The following is a 25388-nucleotide window of genomic DNA, read 5'->3' as shown; positions in this document are numbered from 1 at the left end:
AGTTTTCTTTCTTTTCTCCCTGAAGTAGAACCTCAGAGTTTAAGGGAAGGAAGGGCTAGCTCCTCCTAGTTTGTAGACTCAGTTTATTATGCTTGCTTGCAACTTGATCAGAACTCTCAGATGAGCTCTGCAGCTGTATCAGTGACTCTTCAGTTTCAGAAGCATTATGGGATGTCACTGTGTTTGTTTTAATTCTTAATATTTGTCTTGATAAAAGGACATGGACATTGATTTCCTCTGTAGCAATAAAAACAAGGAGTGAGTGACTTTTGCATATAATTTTTTCTTTACAGTGCAAAAAACTACTAGGCCAAGCAACTCTTAATTGCAATGGAGAGCTTTTACACAAGTCTTACTTTTGAGTAGAAGTGTAATGTAATTCTCATTTGAAATAGTATGGGATACATTATCCATTGCAAAGGGTCCTTGAGACCTTGGAGCATGTAAGGCAAATTGTCCTGTCACAGAGATCTGTAGGATGAAGAAAAGTAATCCTGGATATAGTGGGATGGCATATAGATGTGTGCATTAGTCCCTTGCATTAGCCCTAGTTAAAATTTTGATATTTAAGTATTTGATATTCTCCTGTCATATTATGTATTGAGACACCATTTAAATTAATATTCTTATTTCATTTCAGGGCTACTATATGGGATGCATATTTACATTGCCTTTAAACACCAGCTGATAAATCAAGTGCTCAGAGCAAGAATGTCAGTTTGGACACGAGTGAAGAGTAGTTGATAGGCATTGTCCCTAAAAAGAGGAAGAAACAGAGGACATTCCAGAACACACAGTGCTCTGTAGAAATATTCAAGCTGCAGAAGTATTTTGCTACTAAGTAAGAGGTTTGAAAATCAAAGTGCTATTTGTGATTGCTGAGTAACAAGGAAGTAATTGAAAAGATGTCAGTAAGGGCAAAATCACAAAGTTGAATCACAAAGTTTGAATCACAAAGTTATTGGCTTCTCTCAGAGAGGGTATAGTCTAGGTCTGGACAGGACAGTCATGGGGTGTAGTGAGGTGTGTTCACCATACCTACCTCCCTAGAGCAAAGGTTTATGGTGTTGGAGTGAACACTAGAAACTTTAGATAGGGAAGTGCTTCTACACTGAAACATCCATACATGTTTTTGTTTCAGAAACACCATTTTAATTTTTATCAGCCTTTTTTTGGCCTTATGTTGAGAGCAATCTTTGAAAATGACCCTGTGTGACTGCCCTTGTGGGCGTCTGATGAAGATGGTTGCTTCCAAGCTGCTTGTGCTTATTCTTAAAATGCAGCAGTGTTTTTGAATTGCAAGCTAGTGATCTTAAGTTGAATTCCTTTTAATCAACCTTTGGAGGCTGTTTTTGTGAGTGTTAGTATCTTTCTTTCTGTGTACTCTTTCCTACTTGGAAGGTCCTCAGCCCCACACTACTTCATGTCCTGCCACCCTGGTTGCTTAATCTCTCCAGTATTTTTCACTAAGACATGCCAAGTGCAAGTCATCCTGATGTGATGGAGAAGGAGATGTGTGGCCAAAATAATATGTAGGCATAGGCCTAGGAAGAGTTTTTAGTTCATAGTTGCTTTTTAAGACTGCCCAAGACAGTAGCTGTCACACTGTCATTTGGTGTATTTGTATTTCTCTCATTGCCCTTTGAGCCTGGAAGTCTTCCCCTCATGATTCAAGATGAAGCTTTCTTCTGCCTGAGCTGGCAGAAAAGAACCTGCAGCTGGGTGAAAAACAGACCTCCCTGGAGCTGTATTTTTCCCCCTGCTGAGGCATCCTGAAGGCTGCAGATCAGTCAGACAGCCTGGCCTGACTCTACACACAATCAAAGGGTCTGGAGGGTAGCTGTGCCTCTCTGTACAAAGTGACTTTCACCTTAGTAGAAGAGTACTAGAATTCATTATATACTGTTGGTCACATGTTTGATATCCTGTGACATTTCAGGATGAAGAACAATTTTAAAAGGCGCTATCAAAAGAAAGCAATTCCAGCCTTTGTTTTTCTTCCGAAGTGTGGATTTTAAAAGCAGTTTGCTTCTGTTCTTTTTGGTTAATGCACAACTGCTGAGCACTTGCACAGATTGCACTGAGGGAGTTAGAATCTAAGTTTTAGATTTCTATAGGATCAAATTTTATTGCAAACTGATAGGAACATTTAAAGATATGTATTGCATTCTCTAATACCTTGCATTCCATAACAGATGGCAGGAAATAGAACAAGAACTAGCAGTATCTTGTCTCTGAGTGCAGAGTCATTCTGGAGATCATGCTGCTGGAGAGTTACCATTATACTTTCTGTTAATATGCTTCTGATCAATATTGTAAGGGCACTTAGATGTCATTTAATGTTATTACTAGAAGAAATTTTCTGTGTTTTTCTGTGGAAATCGATTTTTGTGGTTTTCCTAAGGTAATTTAAGTAGATGGATTGGAAAAGCAGTTTTAAACTCTCATGAATTATTAACATTTTCTCTTTAGGCCACCTTAGGCTTCTGTACTTTGCTGTACTTACGGAGATGGATATAAACTAGGCAATAACATGTAGCATTCTATATTCTTTCATGACCTATGGCTTTTCTAGTCTGAGTTTTAAATATTTTATATATATATGTGAATATATGAAGAAGAGGTGCTTGGAACTTGTTCAGCAACCAAAATATGTGGGCAGAAACAGTATGTAATTGATGTGTTCATTATGTTGTACTTGCTCTTTTTCCCTTTCTCTTTTTCCATCTTACTGCCATCCCATCTTCCGTCAGACTCTTGCTTTTATGCCTGTCATCTTCCAATGCATGTTAGAAAGACCATTCACCATAAACAAAGTTTTTTTGGCTTGGTTTGTAAGAAGGAAATTAAAGAAATTTTTTTTCTGCTTCTCCAGCACCCTCTTAACATTTCAATCAGCAAGTTGTTCCATTCTTTTTTGACAGTGGCTTGAGACTTCAGACAATCGCCATCATGGTCTGAACAGCTGAAGAATTTAGACTTGAGCTCCTTCCCTTGGGTTTTCTAGATAAGTACAGTCAGACCCCGAATAAGTTTGCCTTGTGTCAAAGTTCTTTCTCACAATTTTTCCCAAAATAAACACTGTTTTTCGCATACTCTTTTTTTTCAGCAGAACCTGTCTGTGACAAGAATGAGCAGCCTGCATTTCTAAGCTAGGTTTAAGATAAAATAGCCAGACTCATGGCCAGAGGAAGAGTCCGCCATGTTTCAAACCTGGCATGTTGAGGGGGTTGAATGCTCATGCTGGGTGCCCAAAGCAGTTTGTTCACCACCTTGGAGCTAAAGGAGGTCTCCCCTGTGTCTGATTTCAGGGGGAATTCTTCTCCCTTGGGTAGCTGCATGGTGCTTGAGGCTGTGGCAGGGGTAGGACACTTAAAGATGACACTTGAAGCCTGAAGACGGGTTGGGTTGTACAGAAAAGCTTGCCTGAAGAAATCCTACCAGGGCTTTTCAGTACTTCTCTCAGTTGCAGTGTCTGCACATGGATTCATTGTGCTGGGTGAATTTTGCGCAAGTGGCCTTCTCCTAGCAAACTTTTTTTTTGGAGCAGCTGGAGAAGATGGCTCTGGCACTTTCCCTCTGCAATAACTGAGCTGAGGTAACTTGTAGGTCACTGTACAGAGAGGTTTGTTTCTTCCTTCTCTTGAAGAAGTAACAGAATGGGCAGCAATTATGAGCCTTAACCTTAATCTGGGATAATTTGATTAGAGCTTCTTAGGCTTTCCAGATAATTTCCCCCATACCCCAAGGATATATATTCTTTTTGCAAATATATATTATATGACTAGGGTATTCTGATTAAAAAAAAAAAAAAGTAAGCCAGCTATGAACTTTGTCAGAGATGGAAGCTGCAGAGAATGAAATTTTAGTTTGGGCTTGCAGGAGTAGGATATGGACCCAAAAAGAATGATTTTAAAATCCCCAACTTGTACATAAAGTTAAAATTTGAAGCTTTCAGAGGCCATGCTGTTATATATCTTGTTGGAGATACTGATATGGAGTCTTTTTTGTATGCTGGATGTCAGCCCAGCTTGATGGGGAGCCTGGGATTTGAATGGGCAGTTTCCTGGTCAGTCAGGGACCAAGGATTCCTCCAGACAGTGTGGTCTGCTGGGGCAGTGAGCTGGTGACTCTGTTTCAGTGGTCAGTGCCCTATCCTGTTCATGTTTGGTGACGTAAGCATATTTCATACCTCTCTTTGTGTTCTTTTGTCTCCCAAATTCTGAGGGGCACTGGAGGACCCACATGCTCTGTAGTTTGAGGTTTACTGATTTTTCTTGATTAAACTTCCAGCATTGTTTTTTTCTCCTTGTATTGCATCTGGCAAAACTTTATCTCACTTCTTTTCTTGTTCGTGCTTGAATTGCAGGCTTGTTTGGTGTAGCTATCCCCATACTTTCTGAGGCAGAAAATTCATGTGGAAATTGGATATTTGTAACTGGAAGCAATTCCTTAGGTCATCAAATTCTGTGTTCACAGTATGTGTCAGATTTGCTGCAAATAGTTCTCATGAAAACCTTTATATAAAAGGAGAAAAATTAAAATCCTGGTAACCTTGAAGGATTTTTTACCAGTATATCTGAGAAGAAAAGCTGCAATCTGTGACTACATGTATCTGAAGTCATTATTTCCAAAGTTTTACTGGGAATGATTAATTTCATTTGAAGCCTAAATAATAATTTAGGTCTGCTTTTCCCAGAAATATAATGACAAGATATGTGTTGATCATTGCAAGAAGGGCATGTGAAATGCATAATACTAAATACCTAAATCACAGCAAACTTTTGTGGAACTCATTTGGATTATAGGACTTTAAACAACAGTTACATTCCTTCCTTTTGGTGTGAATGCCACTTTAGCAAAGCTGTGCATCTTGTAGGAAGAGTAGACTGTAGAACAGATATAAAGTTTAAGTATGTTTCTTATTTTTTATTTTACTTCTTTTCATCTGTTGTTCCTTTGGTATTATCATTTCCCATCTTCATTTTTAATCACTAAGCAAGAAAAAAAAAATTAAGGTAAGTGAATAATAAGAAACACTTTGCTGGAACTGTTGGTACAGACAGCTCTTGTAAGAGAAAATAGTAGTGTATCATTTTCAGCCTGGAGTCAAGGGGAACCTCAGTCTGGATGTACTTCAGAAGCTGGATCTCTGTACCATTCAAGCTTTTAAGCTTTGTATAAGGCTGGGGGAGACCCACCAATCCCTTTGTCCTGATCAGCCAGTGGCCGGGCTGTGTTCGAAGAGGAAGGCGTGTGGAGAGCACTGAACTGTGGCAGCACTGAGATGTTAAAAGTTGTCTTGTGTATGTCTTTAGGGTATTTTGTTTGCCTGTGCAGTAATTACTCTTTAATTGTCCTTAATTCAATTAAGAATGCTTAGAAGAACAACTGTGATTACAAGTGGGTCCCAAAGGAAGCCTTTGGATTCATGTTGTTGTGAATCACCAAGAAGCTAATCAGCACTTAAAAATACATGCAACACATGTCAATTCCCAAGTATTAAAGTATTTCAAAGTATTTTTAAAATCTTAAAGTATTAAAAATATACATTTTTAATGTAAAAATCAAAGTATTTAAAATATATATCTAAGTATGATTTTTTTTTTAACAGATGATTCTTCTGTCTAATTATTCTTGTGCTTATTTAAGTTTATGTTGTATATACTGCCCTGTTGTTGCAAGATAAAGAAGCTTTGTGAATTTTGACTGACACTTTGGTAGTTGAAATTGATGATGTCTGATGCATTCTTCTCTGGCAGGTTCCAGTTGCACACTGTTTTGGGCCTCCAGGACATTACAAAAAAAAGTTTTGCACTGTGTGCAGGAAGTCCCTAGAGTCACCTGCGTTTCGATGTGAAGGTAACCTAAACCCTGCTTGTAGAGCCTACTTGACTGTGTGTCATCCAGTAACCTACAATTTCCTTACACTGCATACCTCGAGTGCTTGAGAATTTTTTAGTTTGTGTATTATCCATTCACTGGTTGTGGAAGGTGAACTTCAAACTAAGGCAAAATAAATCAACCACCTTTGTCAAACCTGTACGATCTTTTCATCTTTCCTCCAATTTACTTTGACCAAGTCTGTGGTGGTGTGCAGTGAATTCCTGCCTGAGATGGGCAAAGGAGGAAGAGGCATTATGGTGAAAGAAGGACTTGTCCTGTTGTGGTAATTCATTTCTGTTTCCAGTGGAAACTTCTGATACAGAGAATAGTCTGGTATTCGTATTTCTAGAAAAGAATGTAGAATTTCCTGTGTTACTAGTCTCAGATATCTGTTACTTGTAATGAGGATGAGATACCTTCAATGGAAAGATATTTGAAAATATTATTTGTCAAAATAGCTCTGCTCTGAGTGTTCTGACATGGATTCTCTGAAAAAACAGTAATTAAAGAAATCACCAAATACCAGATTTTTTATTTGAAATACATGTTGGCACGAGTACATGACTGATTTTGATGTAGGACAGCTCTTCAATTATCCCTTGTCTTAAATATCTCTTAGTTATTCAGTTGAGTTGTGAGGTTAAATAGAATTTAGTGTTTTATAGGGGTGTTATCCCTGAGTTGTTTAAAGAAAAAGTCTAATGACTGAAGAACCAATCCTTCAGGGAATTGAGTTGCTTCCTAAATTGCTGTTTTGCTAAAGATAATGTCTTATTTAGTATGATTTTTCTATGAGTATGTGTAGGGGAAGCAATCTTCTTTGATCAGGGTATTTAGACTTAGAATGGCATAGTATTTCTGTTTCTGCTTTTGTCTGTCAAGCTGCATAATGGAGCCAAACTGTACTCCTGACTAGTGGGAATACATCACTTAGTGCAGTCACCATATGACTTGTATGGTTTGGTAGGATGTTCAGTGAGTTATATATACCACAGAGAATTTATTCTAATGGTCTGTCTTAATAAGACTCAGAACTTGTGTGCCATGAGATAAACATAGAAATTTGAAAAGAAAGTAGTTATCACTATTTATGCCTTCTTATGTTGTAAGTAGCTTTTGTTTAGTAATCCAATTTGGTTAAAGCTTTCTAAATTTTTCTTTCATATTTTTACTCTCTTAATTCTACTGCATTTGCATTGTATCCATTTGTTGTGGCTTAACCCCAGCCAGCAGCCGAGCACCACACACAGCCACTGCTTCCACCAGTGGGATCAGGGAGAGAATTGCAAGGATAAAAGCTGGAAAACTCATGGGTTGAGATAAAGACAGTATAATACAGAAAGCAAAAGCCACACACACACAAGCAAAAAACCCAAAGAACTCCTTCACCATTTCCCATGGGCAGGCAGGTGTTCTGTGTCTCCAGGACAGCAGGGCCCCCTCAAGCCTCACAGTGACTTGGAAAGACAGATGCCATCATTCCAAATGTGCCCTCCTACCCTGCTCTTGTGCCCAGCTTGAAATGCTGAGCAGGATCTCAGAGGGTCTGGAACAGCTCCTTGGCCAGTTCACCCTCCCATATAACACCAACTTCCTCCCCATGTGGCAGTACAAAAAGCAGAAAAAGCCTTGGCTCTGTGTAAGCCCTACTCAAGAACAACTAAAGCATCTCTATATTATCAACCCTGCATGCAGCACAAACCACAACCACAACTGCATTCTAGCCATTGGGAAGAAAATTCACTCTACCCAAGCCAAAACCAGTGCACGAGTACAAAGAAAATTTTTTTTCAGGTGTTTCTCTTTAAGTGTTTGTAAACATGAAACACATGAAATCACATGTTCTAGTTAGGTTTTACAGATGCATAGTTTTGTTTTTTTTATGGTTCATTGAAGGCTCTGAGTTGTTTTCCTCACAGGGATTTGACAGTTTTACTATTTCGTGCAGTGTGACTTGTTCAGTAGTCCTTTTCCTGAGTACCAGTAAATCTATAATTTGTTTCTCTGCAAATTTTTTAAAATGTATCTTTAAAAGGGCAGCTGAAGTTCATAAAATGCACAAGATTCTTTGTTTATTCTTCAATAAATGCTTGTGGAAATTGTTTTAGAAGTGTCTAGTGTTTTAGGCTGTAAAACTTTTAAATTCAGATGGTCATACTGAACTTCCTTTTTTTTTTTTGTCTATTTCTAATGACTTAGCTTAGTACTACATATGTGTATTAATCCATAGTGAAATAAATACATACATTTAATTGGTAAAAATTACTATAGATCAACTCCAAATTCTGCTGAAAGTTACTGTTTGCTTTGGAGAGCTACTTTTACTACCAGATTTCACTGGTGTCAGATGAATCTGGACTCATGATGGTAAAAGTTGCTCTTCCTTTTATTTCCAAGAAGAAGGGATGGAAAGTAAAAAAAAAAAAAAAGAGTAATCCAAATGTTTTTTTGGTATTGAATTCTTTACAAAAGCTTCTTATTAAGCATTGACCAGGAGCAGCAGATTTACTGGAGAAGGGGGCAGTTAACATTTTATAGGCTCTTCTCTCAAGTTTATGTATTTGAAATTAATCAGTTAGGGGTTTTTGGCAATCATAAAGAACTTTCATAAATAGCTTGAACAGAAGACTGTCATTCTGTTATGAGTTAAAGAATTATGCAGATTATGGAATGGCTGATAAAGATGAAATTTCTTTTTTAGGACCCCTAATTTGATCTTTATGTTCAAAAACATCCTCTTTCCTACACCAGGGTAGTCAGCTTAAGAGATTGATTCCTATGACATTCCCGCCATTTATGTGAACATATTTCTTAAAAATTCTGGGCTAAGATTGGTGCTAGAAATAGTGGATGTGAATTAGACTAAGGGTAAATCCGCTCTGTATTCTTACAAAGTATAGCATGGACAGTGCATGCCTGTGTTGACAGAATTAACAATAAAACCCCCAATGCTTTTGTAAATCCTTTGAAGCTGTAATTTCATTTATGGACACTGGTTAGTTGAACTGGCAAAACTGCAAAATATTCCTGTTATATCTATGAACAGGGGGAAATGTGAGTGGAGGAGGGACTGTGCCAGAGCTCGGAGAGAAGTTCTTGAGTGCAGTGAAGACACTGAGCATGGGGAGCTGTGTTTGTGGTTTGACTTAGTCATGAGTCTCTGCCTCAGTGTGATGTAGAGTATGTCTTCTGTGGGGTTAGAATAACACAATGTTAATTTTGCTCTGGAAGAGTCCAAAGAGATTTCAAATGGGGTGTTATTCTCTATGTAAATTATTAATGTTGTTTTCAAGACACTTTCAGATAATGCATGTATGTGTGCAGTTGCTACCTTCCAATCTTCAGGTTACAATTCTCATATTTTTGTGATATGCTTGGAGAAATAACCTGTTTGACCAGAACTGAAAAGGTATTTGAAAAATGTGATGCTTGTCTCTTGCTTTCATTTACTTGATGAGAAGTCAGATGCCTTCCCAGAGCAATACAAGTATTTACAAAGCAGCTACAGGAGGATCTTTTTCATCCGTCTCTGTCTCTGATGCCCACAGAGAACCCTCCTAACTCTTGAAATGGTGAAGCTAGGTATTGACATCTATTAGTAATTGTTTTGGGGTTTTTCTTTATAACTCATCCTTTGTACCATAACTGTAGATTCTTTTCTTTCACATGTGGTATTACAAATCAGCTTTATATAAGTGATTGAATCAAAATATCCTTCAGGCACAGGTATGTTGAAGTAGGGAGCAGTTCTTGTGAAACTGCCAGACAAAGCTGAACTGTTGTACATGTTTAACTTGCTGTAATTGGAGGAAATATGACAAGTGCTGCTTTTGAACAAAATTAGCTCAGCCTTTCCTTTATATTTGCTTCATCTTTTTAACACAGAGGAAGTGGCTGAACACACAAAACAATGCTGGTAAACTCCTTGATTATCTACCTTTGCTAAATGTAAAGTGCATGAAGGAGAGAAAGTGTGGTATGAAAAGGGTAGTGGAGGAGTATTGAAGGAAGGGAGGAAGGAGGTGCAGAAAAACCGTGGGGTTTGCAGCCTAAAGAAGTTTTCTTGTTTTTGTGCTTTTAGTTTGTGAGCTGCATGTGCACACAGACTGTATCCTGTTTGCTTGCAGTGACTGCCGGCAGTGTCACCAGGATGGGCACCTGGACCACGTAAGTGCAGATGCCTCTGCAGGGGAAGGTGGTCGTACATTTTGTGGTCTAGAGAAGAGCAGTCTTGGTCTTTAGTTTCACAGGCTGCCAGTATCAAAGCACTTTTGTTGCTCATTGGCAGTCAAAGGATATATGTGACTTCAGAATATACTGCAATGACTGAGATGAACTTAAATGCTGATATATTCACATAATGCTTTTGAACTCTTGCTGAAAAGTCTGTGGAATGTCTACAACCTCCAAATTAAGAAAAAAAAATCCAGCATCTTATATAAAAGTTTGCTTTGCAAAAGCTGGTGTGGAACTTTTTTTTTTCCCCCTATATGGTGAGCTGTTGGCTTCATTGCATCCCTGGCAAATGTTCTCTTATCCTATGCTTCCTGCAGTCTGAGTAAGGCAAGACTGCCTATTTTTTTACCTTTTCACAGTACAATATATACAGAATACTGATAATATAGGATAGTTTTTAAAAATAATTATTTTTAGTGGACTGTAAAGGAAAAACACCGTGATAAATTTTCCGATAATTTGATAGAACTTCTTTTATTGAAATGTGAGATTGTTAAAGATTCATATTTATCTTGATAAAAGCTTAATGCCCTAGTCTCTGTTGCTATTTCCTCAGAGCTATTTGAATTACTGATTTTAAAGTTGTGTTGAAGATGCATCTGTATCTGATTCATGTAATGCTAAGTTGTGATGTGTTCCCTCAGGATACTTACCACCACCACTGGAGGGAGGGAAACCTTTCTTCAAGTGCTCGTTGTGAATTTTGCAAAAAAACCTGTGGGTCTTCTGAGGTGCTCTCTGGCATGAGATGTGAATGGTGTGGCATCCTGGTATGTTGTGGTCCTACTGCATGGATTTGTGGGAATCACGTATATATAGGCATGTGCTTATTTGAACACTTGATATAAACATAATTTATTTGCATTCTGTATAAATATATATTTTGCACACACTTTGTAAAAATACTTAATCTATAAACTTATTTATTTAAATATATATATATTTATGTGTTAGATGGGAAAGGTGATTTTTTAAAATCCTCCTTATAGTCATTTTAATGATCAACTCTCAAAGTCACAGTAAAGCTTCATGTAAATCCAATGGAATTTAACAGAGCCTAATCGCTATAGATCTGCCGTTAGAAGCATACTGTCACTTTCTGTGTTAAATTATTTTTTGTTAAATCAATTTATTTCAAGTCATGAGTTCTTCAAGGTTAAGGACTTACCATTCTAATATATTTACTCTGATTTCAGTATAGAATAGATCTTAACCTGTGTGGTTGGGGTTTTTTAAAGCTGTCAATACCAATTTCTGTGTTTTTCCATTCACATGACACATATTTATTTCCTGTACAAGCTGATGGTACCCTTCAATAGTTCTTCTGGAAACCACAGCTTTTTGTACTCTGTTAGACAGTGTACGGTGCAGATAACAATTAGTCCGGTCACTTAATGCCACCTCATAATAAAATATGATGGAAGTGAAAGAAGTACCAGATGAGGTGGGATCTGAAAGGTATATGTAAGAAATCATTAATTTGATGCTTAAAGCTAGATGAGGTACTCCATGATTTAAATGTACATCATGTAGTAATTTAGATTTAAATTAAAACTCAGAGTTTTATTCAGTATTTCAGGTATGATTTCAATGATTTTAGTTGTGTTTTTTTAATATTGTGGAGTTTTAATTTTAATCTGAGACATAATTTCTGAGGTGGGAGGAACTGTCTTTGAAAACAGTCTAAGAAATGTAACATGCTATGTGGCCACACATACAAAGGTATGTGTATTCAACAATGGCAGAGGTTTGCAACAGTGTAAAGGCAGAAACTATCCAGACACCCTTTGGAATAAAACTGCGAATGGTTTTACCTCGGAATCTGAAAGTGGGTACAGCTATGTAAGAGGATACTGCTGTTTTCAAGCTATTCAATGTAACTTGTGCACCTTTTCCATTTCCCCTGGTAAATATCCACATAGAGTAGAAGATCAACGTTTGAGACCAAAACTTTAAACTTCTCCATGTATAAAGCTGTATAAAAACCTTTCATTTTTAATAGAACAGGTTTGTGATCCTTGGAAGTTTCTTGACATATTAAGACTCCCCATTATTGGTAAAACCTGAATTAAACAAATAAAAATCTAGGGTGAATGATGGGCCGTTCATTTAATGAAGGTAATTTACAAGAGGCTTGTATAATCCCTAAACTGTGTCATCATAGGATGACAATTTCAGTCTTAGTTTGTTATAAATAAATTTACTTTCTATGTGTATCACAAGTTCTTAACTAATGTTGTTGTTTATAGGCTCATGCTGCTTGCTATGTAATTGTCACACCAGAATGTACCTTTGGAAGATTAAGGAATATGATTCTTCCTCCAAATTGTGTTCAATTGTTTTCTCGCAACTTCAGCAAATTGCATTGTTTTCGAATATCGGAAAATTTGCAAACAGAATCAGGTAAAAATTTCAAAATAATTTGAAAGTTTCCAAATTTGCAAGTAATTGATGAGTGTATTTAATCTAGTATCATAATTCAATTAAGTGTGTTATTGCTAATTTTTACTGGCTTTTTTGGCAATACTATAACTTCTTGCTATTTCTGGGACAGGTTAGAGATTTTTTCAATGGACACTGCAAAATGCAGATGCTTCTGTTTACTGGTGCAGGGCAATTTGTGAACTATTCTTGCAACAAAAAAAAAAATCAGAATATTTGTGGTGTTAGTGTTATCATTGCTGGAAACACTTCTTATATCATGTGTTCAGATACTTTTATTTGTTTCTTGGATTAAGCATCTGTCCTGTTTTAAGATTTCTGTGCTGAAGCAATACCATGTGTCTAGGCAGGGTAATGTTCTGCTGCCATCTAGAGTGAATGTTTGTTTAGCAGCTCTTTAGGAACAAGAATTTTTTTAAGCTTGATGTACACCGAAGTATCTTTTAATTTATATTTTGATTATTATGCACCTGTAAAACCTTTCTTTTCGTGCTTGAATGGCATAGGAAAGGAAATAAAAGGTAAGCAAAACACAGCTCATGAAAGTTAAATATTTGCAACTGCTCTTTTCTCAATCTGGCAGATTGCTCTTGAACTTTCTGCTCTGAACTCAGGTTTGGTTTTGGTGAGGAGAGCTGATCCTGAGCAGGACCCCTGTGTTCTGTGTGCAGCAGCTATAGCAAAACTCCTGCTACTTCATGAATTCCATGACCCAAGGTCTACATAACCCAGACACACTCCAGTGACCTGTCAAAGGCAGAGAGGAGGTGTTAGGTTGCTTTTGTGGATTGGGTTTTTTTTCAGTGGGTGTTTTTTTATTTTTAGTGAATTTTCTTGCTTGTGGTCATTGATGTAGTATAGCATACACTTGAAAATCATGGAGTTCCTAATGCTTCCAACATAAGAAGTAAACAAAATAAAGAGAGTTCTGGATGAGCTTGATTTTGCTGAAGACTCACTGTGAACTTTGATTCAAGTCTATTGTTAGGTATTTCACAAGTGTCCCAAAGGTTTAAGTGAAGATAAAGTTGTGTTTTTATAACTAAGAGAAGTTAATCGCAAACCTTTAAAATAGGGTCTTTGGTTTGACTGTTCTGATGTTAACTTAAGTTTCTCTCTTCAGTTGTTTCAATATGTCAGACTTAACTTTCTCTATTTTTTTAATTTTTAAATCACTTCTTAAAAAAATTGAACACGGAACACCTTAAATGAAAGAATCCAAGGTTTTAGCTGCACCTTCTAATCTCTTTCTTCAATATTTTAAGAGATGAAAGAAAAGGTTTTCTATTTCAGGACTTTTGCTACATGCTAAGTATGTTAGCTCATGTTACATATAGTCAAGTTTTTAAAGTAAGAATGGTTTTTTTGCATTTCTTTAATGGAAAAGTTTGTCTGATGCTTTTGCAGCTCTTAGCTTATGGTCAGAAGCAGATATGTATGGATGGAGAAATATTCACTAACTTAATTTGGACCATTTCTAGTGTTTTATTGTGATATGAAGGTGGGGGAAGGAATCAAAGGAATAAAACTCAACTTGTTTGGAAAGCCAGAATGCATTTTTATAGTCCTTAGCCTGCATGTCACAGAGGTATAGCATAGCAACACCCTGAAAAATCTCATTTCTAACACAGGTTATCTTTTCTGTGGCCTATGAGAAATTCTGCCCCTTGGGCTTAGTTCCCCATCATTCAGTGGGCAGCAGCCTTCCAGGATGGAGGCCTGCTGATACCCAGGGGAGCAGGGCCAAGCCATGGGGATCCTCCCCTTTCCTCCTGCTGCAGATCTATTGCATACCTGTGAATATGACAGCTGCTCAGCAATTTATATCTTCCCTTTTTTTCATGGTCAATGAGCCACAGTTGTGGCTCAGCACAATGCATGGTGAGTAATATTTGTGGTGCTGCACCTGCCTTGCACTCCTTTGTGCATAAAGTCTTCTGTGTTTTTGTTTCTATGTTTCTGACAGTGCTTTTTAGCACCTTGGTTTAGCACCTACTTGCTGAATGTTCAGGTACTAGTCTGGTGGCTCCACATGTGACTCCTTTTACACCATCCACATCCTGTTGAGCCATGCTTTGAGACCTGTTGCTGGATGTTTGCCATTCTCAGTCATCTGCTGAAGATCTGTGTGTCTGCAGGCCAAAAGCACCAGACACCATTGCTATATGCCCTTATTCTTTGCCCAAGTTCTTCCTCAAAGGCAGAGCCAAGAACTGTCTTGAGCTAATTCTCACATCATCCTGTGTCGAGGAAACTCAGTGCTGTAGCCTTTTACTTCTTGTTACCCATGTTCACAGAACAGATCTTCATTTTCTTACGAAACCCCTTGCCCCACTAGCTCCTGGCATGTGCTAAAAGTTACCAGATATGTCATGAATCCAGCAGCTCCCTGATACTCTCTTAGGATGTATTTGATATTCCTCTGTCAATGAAGCAGCTCAGGACAGCCCCAGGAGTTGCTGCTGATTTTCCAGGGAAAGGCATAGATTCTGAATGGCAGATCTTGTTTGAGATTGCTTACATGTTAGGGATGTTTTAGGAGAGTAAGGAACTCATTTGTTGGAGGATAATTAGCACGTCTGTGTGTTGCAGGCTCATTAAGATGTTCTCCTGACATGGCGTGCACAGAGGGTGCTCCTCTGTTGCCACAGCTGACAAAAGGACATCACTCATAAGATTGTGGAAAGGCCAGTCTGAGGTACCAAAGAAGTGTTGGCAGCTGCCTGTATGAGTTGATTGCTGCAGGCATAGCTCTTCCCGAGCTGTGGTTGGGAAGTGTCAGATGGCTTGTCCCATGCAGTGAATGAGCACAGCCATCATCACTGGCTTACTGGGGACCATTTGTCCGAAGTAGCTTTTGCTGTGGTGTAAATGCTAAGCTTCATCTCCAACATACAGCAAATATCTCTGTGCTGAAAGAGGCTTCTTTTAAACTCTTGAGCTAGCAGGAGATGCAACGATGGAGCAGTGTGGAGCCCATTCCTGCAAATGATTCCTGTCATAATAAATTTCAAGATGCTGTTGGTATAGATTTCCCTACTATTCAGACTGAAGGAGCAAGTGAAATAAAAAGTGAGCTTCTTCCCATCTAAACTGAGAAGGAAGAGGGTTGGGAGCAATTAGGAGCAATCCTCTCCTATTGTTATATTTACTGCCTTTTTTTTTTTTAACTTACTTGTCTGGAGTGAAATTCCATAAGGCATTCAACTGTCTCTCATTTCAGAGTGTTTCAAGACCGTACTGTTGAAATTTCTCTCCAGTTTGAAACTTGATCTGTTTGTCTGTCAGCTGTAAGAGGGAGAATATCTCAACACTCTTTTTATATTTTAAAAGCCACAACTCAAAATTGTTATTGTTGGTCTTTCTTGTAGATACTTGAAGCATTACCCAAATATTCAGTGAGTTACCTGGTGTCAAGTTTATGACAACTGCCTAGTACCCTTCTTGACATGCTCTGATTCTGCTCCCGGAAGGTTCTCCTGCTTTAGGATTTTGACTTCCCCAATTTTTTTTTTTGCTCTTTTCTGCTGAAAATCTGCCTTTACTTGTCTAATTTTATATTTTCTTTCTTGTTTTGTACTTTGATTTCTTGCTTTCTCCCTCAGCTGCAAAGCATAGTTTTTACAGAGGTGTTGCCTGGCTTATATCTCTTGGGAGCTTTGCCTGCATCCCAGTCAAGACTGACTGGAATTTTCAGTGGGTGTGAGGGTGAATATCATCATTTGATAAGCACTTGCATTGCACTCTACTGCTACCCTCAGAAAAGGAAAATTGATCATGTTTGGATTTGCCCTAGTCTTGTATGGCCCTGAGTGTCAGGAATGAGAACACTGTGAGGGTGTTCTTCACAGAATCAAATGCCAAATATTCAAAGCTTTTATTTTAATATTTTTTTAATATTTTGTATATGGTTTTACAAGGGTGCATTATTTTCTGACATGTTAGCTCCTAGCTTTAGAGGACAGCAGCAATTTCTTTCTCTTTGAATGTCAATACCTTTGTTTTTCATTTGTGGAAATTACTTGTATAACACCATTATTTCTGCACAGGAGGCTGGATTGATTTGATAATTTAAATTTAATGGAAACCATCCATACTACAGTGACAGTCAAGCATCATGACTTCAGAAAAGAATGAAATGCAGAAATTGCAGTATTAGAGCTAATAGTATAAGGACCTCATGTATGCCTTCACTGTAGCTACGTGACAGTACAGATTTCATTTTTTAATGCTGTTTAAATGCTATGAATTATTATTATAAAATAGGTAGACAAAGGAAGTGTGCTTTTCCTTTTGTGTTAGCTTGTTTGATGGAAACTGTTCTTAAATGACAAGCACCTTCTTCCCTCCATTCAAATTAACAAAAATCCTTTATTAAAATGTCTCTGCTTTTACAGATGAAGATGATGATGTTGATGGCTCAACACAAGGATCAACAAAAGATATCCAAATTTCAACCGATTCAAGTAAGCAAAAGTTTAGTAAGGGATGAATAGTTTCTTTATTCATATAATAATCTTTATTTGTATAATCTTAACTTGTATTGACTTATGACAAAATATTAAATGGTTGTTTTTCTAATGTTAGGTTTTAATTTCAGGTCCAAACTTTTGGTCCAACTCATTTATCCAGGGTATTACAAATATCTCCTTGGTATTTTCCATAAAAAAGAGGCAACCTGTTCATTACCTTGACAAATATATCATTTTTCTCAACTTGGTAATTGAAGAAAGAAAACATGGTGTTAATAATCAATGGATAAGCAGTAAATTTAAAGGGCAGTCAGCAATGTCTTTTCAGAGCCTTTTGCTTCTAAGTTTGCTGGATCCAAATTTTGCTAGGGACATCAGGTGAATTTTTTTTTTTTTTGGCTTGGGCATGTTGCAGTAAACAGGACTGAGCAGAACTGTCTGCTTTTTATGCAGTTAAATTTTTAAGCATGTGGAGTTTTCTGGGGTTGGTAACAAAAAAATTCTTGCTTTTTAGAAGATGAGGTAAAACTGCAATTTACAAGCTTCCCACCCCTATATCCATATTAGTAAATAGAACAACATGGTATATGCTACTGAAAGTAGCGTGAATTGTTGTAGAAAAGGACGTTTCAAATGAATAAATAATTTTTTTTTTTTTTTTTAATTCTGAAGTTCTTGCAAAATTAAAAGGCTAATTGTGCAAATGCTATTTGGAATTTTTTAAAGTTTAGTTCAATAAGTAGTTAAATCAGTTATAGAAGAGATCTCAAGCATCCTCTTGTTTTACTTTCTTAGTTCCTTAATGTTCCTTAGGTTGTGATCCACTTCCATGCTTCCTTACTATCGGAAAACACTCTAACTGCAGTTTGTCTATACACCTTTCAATTTTTCCAATGTTTTAGATGTCTTAAGTGGTTGGACTTCTACATTTAAACAATTAAGCCTGTTTCTCTTATGACTGTCAAAAAAAGCAAATTATGTATTCAGGTATTTCGACTGGATTCATTGAAAGCATCAGTAGATGCCAGTTCAGCTTTAGTCGAGCCTTCCCAAAAGAAGAAAAAAGATATGAAAATTCAGGGCAGGATACAATAATATGTCATTTGTTCAGTCCATCTCTGAACTGGAGAAAGCAGCAGTGGATGGTATATATTCAAGTGTCATGTAAAGTATCATTAGTTGTGTTTTAAAAAGAACGGTGGTATAAACTGTTTTCCAGAAGAAGCAAGGACAGCATATGGAGAGGAATTTTTCCCCTAAAGATACTTAAAAAAACATCAACTTTGATAAAAAGGGCCATTGTGTTCTTCTGTGACTGCTTACAGATAAATAAACATGTCACATGTTCCTTGGCAAGTGGTTGGAAAGGCTCTAAAAAGTAAGAGAAGAAACTAGGGAAGTTTGAGCTGCTGAAGAAAACAAGTTCAGAGAAGGCACACACCTGCAAATGGCTCTCCAGGAAGAGAAAGAGCTAGAGAAAGAAAGAAGGAAGGAATCTGGGGTTCTAAAAGGCTCTTTTCAAGTGCAGTAAAAGAAAAAGTACAGAGTTGTCACATAAATACGGTAGGTTATTAATCCTTGTAGGATTATTAATACTGAAAAATAGCAAAATTTTGTAGTCCCCACTGTTGTAATATGATGTAGCAGTAGAGAAGGAGAGCATAAAACATGTATATAACACAGGTTGTTAGGGGAAGAGTGGTTCTTGGTAAGCTATGGTGATAGAGTTTGGTCTTCTTTTAAAAGTGCTTTTCACAATGTCACACTCAGTATAGGCCTCTAGTTTCATAAATGACAAAATTATTCAGGACCACATCATTTTCCTATCTCAGTCACAAGCCACATGTAAGTCTTTTCAGAAGCTGTGTCCTGCCTGTGGGGATTTGGAAGTCTAAAGTCATGAACTTTGGACTCATCCAATGCTGTTTTATCCTTTTCCCAGGAAAACTTGGTATTTTAGACTCTGAAATCAAATTCCACACTTAGGTAAATTATGCCTGGAGTTAACCTTTTGTAGTTACTTTCCCCTTGGAAATGGCAAGCATAAATAACAGTTTATTTTCAGTTCAGTATCCCATGGTAAGGAAAAAAGCTTGTTTTCTGGAGAAAGTCCTGATACTATGTATTCTGGTGTAACAGGAAAGGATAAAAGACACATAGGAGTGAGGTGCCATTATTACAAAACAGGCAGTGACTCCTTTAAATACCACAATTTGATAAGTGCATCTGTGGCATATTAGCAAGGGGTTTTATATATATACACATATACATACATACATATACTAAGCAGGGGTATGTAGACTTCACGTCTGCAACTGGATTATTTTCTAGTATTTAAAAATGGAAACAGGTGTAAGGAAGAGCTTTACCTAACTTCAGAAGTGGTTATAGTTGAGCTTCTTGCCAAATCTAGTTAGACAAATCAGACTGGCTAAGACAGCCCTTAACTTACATGTGTTGGATGTGTTCTTGACTCAGATTTCTGGATGACTAATTGCAGTATGTAGCTGTTTGTTCTTTTGTTAATGTGCTTCCAGAAGCTCATGTGCAAGCAAGACATTTTTCACTGGGTTGCAGTAAAAGTCTCCCCTGTGAGGAGGATAGTGACAAAGTTAAATATGATTTTTCACTGATAAAAGTTGAGGAGGTTTTTTGTGTGATTGATACAAGACTAGCAGCATTATGTTTATTTATCTAAGAAATATGCTTGAGCTTAGGACATTACTACTGGTCCGTAGATCTAAACTTGTTCTTGTAAACCAGTTTATTTTGAGAATCAATGCAACTGTTAGTTGACTGTTCTTAAGACATGGAGAGCTCATAAGAAATTCTCCAGTTACAATTGCTAGGGATTCTCTTAGGCCAACTAGTATCTCATTAGAGCAACCTACAAAGGCACTTCAAGTGAAAACAAGTACTAGAACTTGGATGAATGTTTTTATTCTCAGATGGTTGTCTACTTTCTGGATTGCTAGAGAAAACAACAGAGATTTTGATAGTGTTATGAAAGTTCATACTCAGAACATCAGCTGTTCTGTCAGAAACCAGCTTTCACTTGTTTTCTCAAGTTGTGTTAGCTCTAAAGAAGGTCACCCAGGACACAGTGTGTCTTTTGGTTAACATTTGTCTATTCTGTAGTTACTATGGAGATCACTGACAGAAATCTCTGTCTAAAAGAATTCCAATCCTTCTGGCATCAATCCAGCAGAATTTAAAGGAGTAGGTTGCCTTCTGGTGTGCGCTATGGCCTCAACAGAATGGTTTTTGAGTTTCAAGGGTACTTTAGAAATAAGAGTTGATGATATTTATATCTTCCTTATATTGTGGTTAAAAAGAAATTGACAACACACACAACCACTACGATAAAAATGTGAATTTTTATCTTCTTATCATTTTTCCACTGTGATTAGAAAATGAAAATCTATGATGATACTACTTTTCATATCAACAAAAAGAATTAAAAAGTCACAACGTGTCATACCAGCTTGGGTGTGGCTCTGAACAACCTGATCTAGTGAAAGATGTCCCTGTCAGGATTCATGTACTCCATGATCCTTGAAGGCCACTTCCAACCCAGACTCTTTTATAATTCTGTGATTTTATTTACTCTGTCTGTTTTCTTTTGTATATGCATCTGTCATACAGGCTTCCTTCCAAAGAGTCACAGCATGGCTGAGGTTGGGGGCAGTATGGAGGTTATCTGAAAGAGCTTCCTGCTCAGGTCAGGTTACTTGGGGCAGTTTGTCATGTTCAGTAAGGTTTTGAATATCATAACAGAATCATAGAATGGTTTGAGTTGGAAGATACCTCAAAGATCGTCTAGTCCCAACCCCCATGACATAGGTAGGGACACCTTCCACTAGACCAGTCAACATGGCCAGCTTTGTCCCAGGAGAGACTAGGATGAGTTTGCAGTAGGATGGGAGGCTGTACTGGGAACTGCTTTGCTGTGCAATGAGGCCTTCATGAACGTAATGAGAATGTCCTTGTACACACTTTGTGCCCTAATGAAGAAATATCTTTAAGAAGTGGACAAATCTACACTGAAAAAGAAGTCTAAGTCACATCTAAGAATAAGGAGAAATAAAAGTCATGAGAATTAAGGTGTCAGGATTTTTCTTTCTAGAGTCTAAATTTTAAAAGACTGCTTTCACCTATAAGTACTTCATAGTCCTTTAGTTTTATGCTGTCTGTTTTTGATTGAAGTTGGAGAACATACACTAAAGCAGAAATAGGTGGATTAAATACAACATATTTAGTTTCAGGTGGTTCAAGAAAGCTAGCACTTAAGTGTCCTTGCTAAGTAGTTATACACCGCAGTCTTTCCTCGTAGTCTGCCACTGCAGCATTGAGATACCCATGATGCACATTTCTGCCTGGATTCTTACTTGCTTTTTATCAGTGGCCAGTTAGAGATGGTTCACTGATTTTCTTCCTCTAGTGGTACGTGGCAATTTGCTAGTGTGTTTCATTGAACATAAATACTGATATATTTGAAGGAAAAAGGCTCTTATATTTCATTCTGTACTGTAAAGTATTTCCAAGCTGTAAGGGAAGCATGGAAGTAGGTTCCAGCATGTAACTCAACTCCTTTACAATGTGTTAACAGACTGCATGATTAAGCAGTTGTGTGGGCATTACACCTGGTATATGTGGCTTTCACTTAATATTTCTAACATTTCAAGAATTGCAAGTGATAGCTTCTGGTGATTATGCTACTTGATGATGATGATAATGAAACAGATTTATTGTGAGATCAGACTGTAACACTATACTAAAACAATGGGTGACTTTTGTTAATCATTCAGTCCAACACTGCAATAAAAAGGGCATATTCTGTCAGTGAGAAATAGTTATGTCTGCTGTAAAGCATGAGCTCTCTGGGGAGTGCCTGCAAGAACCTGCAAAACTGAGCAGCTCATCAGGTGTCTTCATAAAGATGTGATCAGGAGAGGACACAAGGTCTGTCTTCATGGAATCTCCTTCTTGGTCTGGATTGATTAACTTGGTTTCCTTTCCAGAGGCAACATGTAAGGAAACACGTAATGCATTGGTAATATTAACTTGTTCCTAAAACCTCTCAAAACCTGCCTGTTTTATAAGAATTTGGTTGCATTTTGCTATTAAAAACTCTTTAAAATGTTGCTTAAGAGTGAGACTTTGTCATAGAGCAGTCTGTACCTGTATCATAGCCCATCTTTGTGAAAGGTGAACATGAAATACTTCACTCTTCACCCTTTCACAGACATCTGTGCAACAATCTGCACTCAACAGTTTGATCATGGACTCAATAAGGCTTTAGTGAAGTGAAACACAGCTAAATGCTGAAGGTCTTCATTTGCTGTGCCTTCTTTCTTCTAGTTTTTCTGTTGTCCCTGTCTTTTCCTCCCATTGCCTGTATACTTAACCATCTATCTTAGGGACTCTCTTTGGAAGCACATTCTCAGAACTGGCAGTACTTTGGGAGCTGTTCTAAAGGGGGTGGAACCTTGTCATGGTCTTCAAGTTATTCAACTTGTCAATAATAAATGCAGTCTTGAATGCTGAGGCTGAAGAAGCAATAACATGCACATCTGACTGTAACAGTTGTATCAAAAACCAGGATAAAACTGCGATTACTTCTTCCTCTTTCCTCTCTGAATGTACCCTTGTTTTAAACAAACAGAAACAAAACAACATTTAAAATACTCAGCAACAAAGCTTGTCCTATGACAAGGAATGTTCCCATGAAGAAACATTTCAGTGGGTTAAAAGCAGGTTTTTAGTAGTTATATTATATTCTTCCTATTCAGGTAACTTTCTGATTGAAGGTGTGTGTTAATGAAATACAATTGTTTTGATTCAGGTAAACAAACACTGAAGATATTTGATGGGAATGATGCAGTGAAGCGCAATCAATTTCGACTAATTTCAGTTCCAAGGATTGCAAAAAATGAAGAAGTTGTGGTAAGATACCCAGTGAGGGTCAATTTTCCAGTGTGATACATATCATTTCATATTACAATAGTAAAAAGCTAAATTTTAGAATTGTAACTCAACAACAATCTGTGAATGGGCTATAATATTACAATTTTATAATTTGACTTCATGTAGTGCTTTCATTTTAGAGCATCTGAGAAAATGTTGGCTTGTATATCTGTAGCACAATGGTGACCACAGTATCACATGTTGAGCAGATATTTTGCTTCTTGGTGTTACTCTGAAGCCTGATTTTACTGATACAAGCAATACAGGATAACCAGCTCCTTAGATTTGCTCCATTTCAGTAGTAGTGGTTTGGTATTTATCCTGGACAGTCACCAATATTGCAGTTGAGTTAATCAGCTTTGAACACTAAAGCTTGTTATAATTATCTCCACCCCTTGGCTGTGAAAACAATCAATCATTGATCACATACTGACCACTCCCTAGCTTTTCCAGTGGTCCTTCCATCTAGGATGGAAGGATTACTTAGTACTAAATCAAGTGTGCTGTACAGGTCTTTATTTACTGGGCTAGGCAGAGACCCCACACTGTGAGAGATGAATCCCAGAGGGGGAATAGGGTGGTTTGCAATGGAATTCTGCATGATGGAGTCTGAGTCAAAACAGACTTGGCAAAGTCTGAAGAATGTATTACATCAGAACTTTGACAATATAAAGCTTAAGATCATTAGGATTTTTATCTTGATACTGTGCTCAAAGTCAACAGGAGTTTTGCAAAGGGTTTGTAGTTTTCTGTCTGTCAAATGTATTCAGAAAAACTATGTACAGGACTGAAAACACTTTTACTTAGAAGTGCTGCTTGTCTTTCAATCACATTTTACCAGGTTGGTGCTTTTAATAGCAGAGAAGAGGAATACAAGTTCTTATATGTGAGCTGTATTGACCGCAGCATCTGTGTTGGCAGCGGTGCTGCCGGCATGGGCGCATTATGGATGTAAAATCTCTGTGTGCATCTTGCAAGGACAGCCATTCCCTTTCCTATTCATAGAAGTGTGGTTTCAGGACAGCTTTGTGGCTGAGAAGCTCACTAATTTTTAGCATCCCTAAGTGCAAGAAGACTGAGTAGCAGAGTTGGGTTCAGTCAGGTGTAGTTTACTGTTTTCCTTGTGGAGTAAATTTTGCATGCATGTGTCTAGATTTATTGGACCTGAATTTTTATGTTTGGTCTTCAAATGGCTATCAATTGCCAAAAATACTGTGGATTGTCTTCAAATGCATTGATATCTCAAGTTCTCTTTCATGTTCACTTGAATTTGTTTTCAAAACTTCACTCTTGTTTTGATTTCTTTTTTTGCCATTGCTGTGTGTCCACTGCTCTGAGGTTAGAACATGCATTAAAGGTTCATTTCATATATCAGGTATTTATAATGTCTGTGGCTGCATATGTACTAATGGTGTCTTTTCAAGTAAATGTTAATTTGTCTTGCTTTGTTTAGGAGGCTGCTTTGAGGGCGTACTACATAAATGATGATCAGCAGGAGTATGAGCTTCAGACCTTTACACAGCAGGTGCTGCTCTCTGATGATGTTATCAACAGGAATGATGCTGCAGAGGACAGCAACTTGGGCTCAGTATTCCGAGAATCTGTTCCTGAAGCTTGGATCATCAGAGCCAAACCAAAGGACGAGGAAGTGATCAGAATTTATCCTGCCTGGCTAAAGTGAGTATTTTCCTTCTTGATCACAAGGTTATCCTTCTGAGCTACGTTGTCCTCTGTACTCTAGCCTTGTTTGCTTTAGTTATCAAAACTGCAGAGCTCTAACAGAGAGTGTAGTTTCTTTTTCTGTATTTCAGGATTCTTCTGTTCATTTTTCCATATGGGTAGTATGCATAGCATTCATTTCCATGCCTGGAAACTCTTGTGTTTCTTTACATGCATGGAACCTACAGTGCAACTTGTGCAGTTCTAGTATCATGTGTCTGCTTAGAAAGATGAAACTTTACTTTAACTACATCTGTAAACGAATGATGACATACACATACTTGAAAAATTGATGGATTTTTTCAAAGAAATGTGAAGTAGGAATAAGTACAGTGCAACTTGCCATGTGAGATGAGGAGGGGAAAAAAATTAAAATTTAAAAAAACCCTGTACAATTTACCACTGAGACAGTGTGACTTTAAGCATAATTTAGTAGTGGAAACAAAATGGTATGGACCTGCTAATTTCAGAAGGCCTTTGGGATAAAATTTAACCAATAATTCATTTTGATGTTGCAACTGCATTGACAAGTGTTACAAAAGACTTGCAGATTGGGAAGAACCTGATCTGTAGTGCTACAAAAAACTAGCAGTTCCTCAAGATGAAAATGTTTCTTGTCTGCAGTGCTGATACCACATCTGTCGTGAGACCCAGTGAACAACTTTC

At 37.5% G+C, this 25388-nt stretch overlaps 1 protein-coding gene across 1 annotated transcript in view; it reads left to right on the top strand.

Moving 5' to 3' along the window:
- DGKQ (diacylglycerol kinase theta) overlaps nt 1-25388 on the top strand; it is an 87837-nt gene that overhangs the window by 27804 nt on the left and 34645 nt on the right. Inside the window, exons 3-9 of the mRNA XM_056513101.1 lie at nt 5763-5862; nt 9968-10053; nt 10767-10892; nt 12372-12525; nt 16962-17030; nt 22882-22982; nt 24457-24680. Of these exons, the coding sequence (XP_056369076.1) occupies nt 5763-5862; nt 9968-10053; nt 10767-10892; nt 12372-12525; nt 16962-17030; nt 22882-22982; nt 24457-24680 (860 nt within the window). The remainder of the gene's footprint in view (nt 1-5762; nt 5863-9967; nt 10054-10766; nt 10893-12371; nt 12526-16961; nt 17031-22881; nt 22983-24456; nt 24681-25388) is intronic.

Source organism: Oenanthe melanoleuca, chromosome Z, assembly GCF_029582105.1.
Source record: "Oenanthe melanoleuca isolate GR-GAL-2019-014 chromosome Z, OMel1.0, whole genome shotgun sequence".
NCBI lineage: Eukaryota > Metazoa > Chordata > Aves > Passeriformes > Muscicapidae > Oenanthe > Oenanthe melanoleuca.
Note: the sequence above shows the minus strand (reverse complement) of the source record. Positions and strands in the feature narration are given on the sequence as shown.